Here is a 2,464-nt window from a genome sequence, read left to right on the forward strand (position 1 = left end):
AGTGTCTCCTCCCCCCTCCCTCTCTGAAGGCCTCCTCAGAGTCTCTCCTCCCCCCTCCCTCTCTGAAGGCCTCCTCAGAGTCTCCCCTGACCCCCCAGGAGGAGGAACCTGTAACAGACTTCAGACAGGAAGTAGAAACATCTGTTCTGCAGAGAGGTGAGGAAGAGGAGGAGGATGAAGAAGGTCCTCTCCCTGGATTGGTTGAGGACATAATGAGTGCTGACGGCCAATCAGAGGACATCCTGGAGAGCCTCCTCAGAGCTATAGGAACCTCGGAAGAAGAAGAGTTGGAGTCCTCCAGAGATGCAGTAACCACAGAAGAAGAGTTGGTGTCTTCCAGAGATGCAGGAACCACAGAAGAAGAGCTGGAGTCCTCCAGAGCTGCAGGAACCACAGAAGAAGAAGAGTCCTCCAGAGCTGCAGTGACAAAGGACCTCTGCAGACAGACAGGTACGTCATGTGATCCGTCTCTCTCTCCGGGTCGTTAATGGTTCTATCAGGGCCCCAGGTTGGGCCCGTTGTTGAGGTCCTGCTTCTGTATTGATCCTCCTGATAGACCAGAAGTTATGTAGTCTACCTTCAGGCTCAGGCCCTCCTGGATCAGGTCTCCACTAACTTCTGGAGAACCACGTTCAATAAACAGCTATCTTAAGACAGACCACGTTCTGGATCCAGATTGGCTTTACGTAGGCCCCATCCTTGGGGTTTTTATTTATTTAAATGGTCCACCCTCTCCCAGGGTTTCAGGGAACATTTCCTTATGTCTCAGTTTAAGCTGGAAGGACTGGAAGGGTTTATGACACATGTCTCCTTCACCTCTGCTGTATGATATTAAGTGTAGATTTCTGTTAACAGACTTCCCCCCCCCTGACGCTGGAGACTCCTCCCTGAGTGAAGAGTCTAAACCGGAGGAAGATGGCGTGTTTGCATCCCCGACCAGGACTCGAACCACTGAGGACCTGTTTGCTCTGATCCACAGGTCAGCAGAAAACCCTTTATAGCTAAGAACTGGTCCCAGGTCAGCCTGAACCAGCCTTCACTATAGGAGGAGAGTCTTCAGTCTATAGCAGCAGAACTAGTAGCTAGTCCCAGGTCAGCCTGAACCTTCACTGTAAGAGGAGAGTCTTCAGTCTATAGCAGCAGAACTAGTAGCTGGTCCCAGGTCAGTCTGAACCAGCCCTCACTGTAAGAGGAGAGTCTTCAGTCTATAGCAGCTGGTCCCAGGTCAGTCTGAACCAGCCCTCACTGTAAGAGGAGAGTCTTCAGTCTATAGCAGCAGAACTAGGAGCTGGTCCCAGGTCAGTCTGTACCAGCCCTCACTATAAGAGGAGAGTCTTCAGTCTATAGCAGCAGAACTAGCAGCTGGTCCCAGGTCAGTCTGAACCAGCCCTCACTGTAAGAGGAGAGTCTTCAGTCTATAGCAGCTGGTCCCAGGTCAGTCTGAATGACTATAATCTCTGTGCAGGTGTTTGCTGCAGGGGGCGGAGATCTCTCTGTCTTCGGGCCGGCGCTACGGTCTGATTGGTCGTAACGGTTTGGGGAAGACGACCCTCCTGAAGATGTTGGCGAGTCGCAGCCTGCGGGTCCCGCCTCACATCACCATCCTGCACGTGGAACAGGAAGTGGCCGGAGACGAGACCGGAGCTCTGCAGAGCGTCCTGGAGAGCGACTCCGTGAGGGAGGGGCTGCTGGCGGAGGAGAGGAACCTCAACGCGCGCATCGCCACCGGAGCGTAAGAAACATCACAACCACACATACATTATCTCAGTCATCATAAACTGCATCAAATATGTAACAATAACATGTGATGAACACACATCGCAGGTATTATGGTACGTCTCTATCAACTAACGATAACTTATTCTATTATCTATCTTCAAATATCATATTTACATATTATATAAAAGTAAAAAGGCATCACTTTATTAATCCCCAGGGTGAGATGAAGTTCTAATGTGTGTATATAAAGTTATAATTATATAAATATGATGTTACACATCACGGGATCACACACTTGGGCAGAAGGGACAAATAATGTGTTTTTATTTCATAGTGAAAAAAATAGATCAAAGTTTCTCTATATTTTTAGTTCATTTGTTTTCATGGAGAATCTTGAAGCCCCACCAAAGTGTTTATTTTGTCTTTGTGTTGTTGTTTTTAATATGTTGTTGTTCCCTATAACCCCAGTATTGACGGGAATGAGAGCGTCCGGCTGACGGAGATCTACGCCAAGCTGGAGGAGATCGAGGCGGACAAAGCCCCGGCCCGGTGAGGAGGCTGCTGCTGTTGTTGTTGTTGTTGTTGTTGTTACCTTCATGTCACCCACTGGGTCTGACTGGTGATGTGTCTGTGATTGACATCTGTCTCGTCCAATCAGAGCGTCCGTCATCCTGGCCGGACTCGGGTTTTCTTCCAAAATGCAACAGCAGACCACCAAGTGAGCACACACACCCCCCCACACACA

At 49.5% G+C, this 2,464-nt stretch overlaps 2 protein-coding genes across 2 annotated transcripts; both read left to right on the forward strand.

The window, feature by feature from the left end:
* Window positions 1-20: 20 nt before the first annotated feature.
* Window positions 21-1,216, forward strand: LOC104949553 (nance-Horan syndrome protein-like). Its single transcript, XM_010775924.1, has 2 exons — window positions 21-450; window positions 856-1,216. Exons 1-2 carry the CDS (start codon window positions 213-215, stop codon window positions 999-1,001), a joined length of 384 nt encoding a protein of 127 aa, XP_010774226.1. The 5' UTR covers window positions 21-212; the 3' UTR covers window positions 1,002-1,216.
* A 253-nt stretch (window positions 1,217-1,469) lies between these two features.
* LOC104949554 (ATP-binding cassette sub-family F member 3-like) lies at window positions 1,470-2,449 on the forward strand. The gene is made up of 3 exons (XM_010775925.1): window positions 1,470-1,732; window positions 2,188-2,268; window positions 2,378-2,449. The coding sequence occupies exons 1-3, from the start codon at window positions 1,560-1,562 to the stop codon at window positions 2,439-2,441; spliced, it is 318 nt and encodes a 105-aa protein (XP_010774227.1). The 5' UTR covers window positions 1,470-1,559; the 3' UTR covers window positions 2,442-2,449.
* The last annotated feature ends 15 nt before the right edge of the window (window positions 2,450-2,464 follow it).

The sequence above is a fragment of the Notothenia coriiceps genome, unplaced genomic scaffold, assembly GCF_000735185.1.
Source record: "Notothenia coriiceps isolate Sejong01 unplaced genomic scaffold, NC01 NC01_scaffold00016478, whole genome shotgun sequence".
In the NCBI taxonomy this organism is placed as follows: domain Eukaryota; kingdom Metazoa; phylum Chordata; class Actinopteri; order Perciformes; family Nototheniidae; genus Notothenia; species Notothenia coriiceps.

Bases quoted from the DNA above. Each gene is read 5' to 3' on its own strand.
- LOC104949553 (XM_010775924.1), top strand. From the start codon at position 213: ATGAGTGCTGACGGCCAATCAGAGGACATCCTGGAGAGCCTCCTCAGA. The intron at 451-855 runs GTACGTCATGTG...TTCTGTTAACAG, and splicing joins GGACCTCTGCAGACAGACAG to ACTTCCCCCCCCCTGACGCT.
- LOC104949554 (XM_010775925.1), top strand. From the start codon at position 1,560: ATGTTGGCGAGTCGCAGCCTGCGGGTCCCGCCTCACATCACCATCCTG. The intron at 1,733-2,187 runs GTAAGAAACATC...CTATAACCCCAG, and splicing joins GCGCGCATCGCCACCGGAGC to TATTGACGGGAATGAGAGCG. The intron at 2,269-2,377 runs GTGAGGAGGCTG...TCGTCCAATCAG, and splicing joins GCGGACAAAGCCCCGGCCCG to AGCGTCCGTCATCCTGGCCG.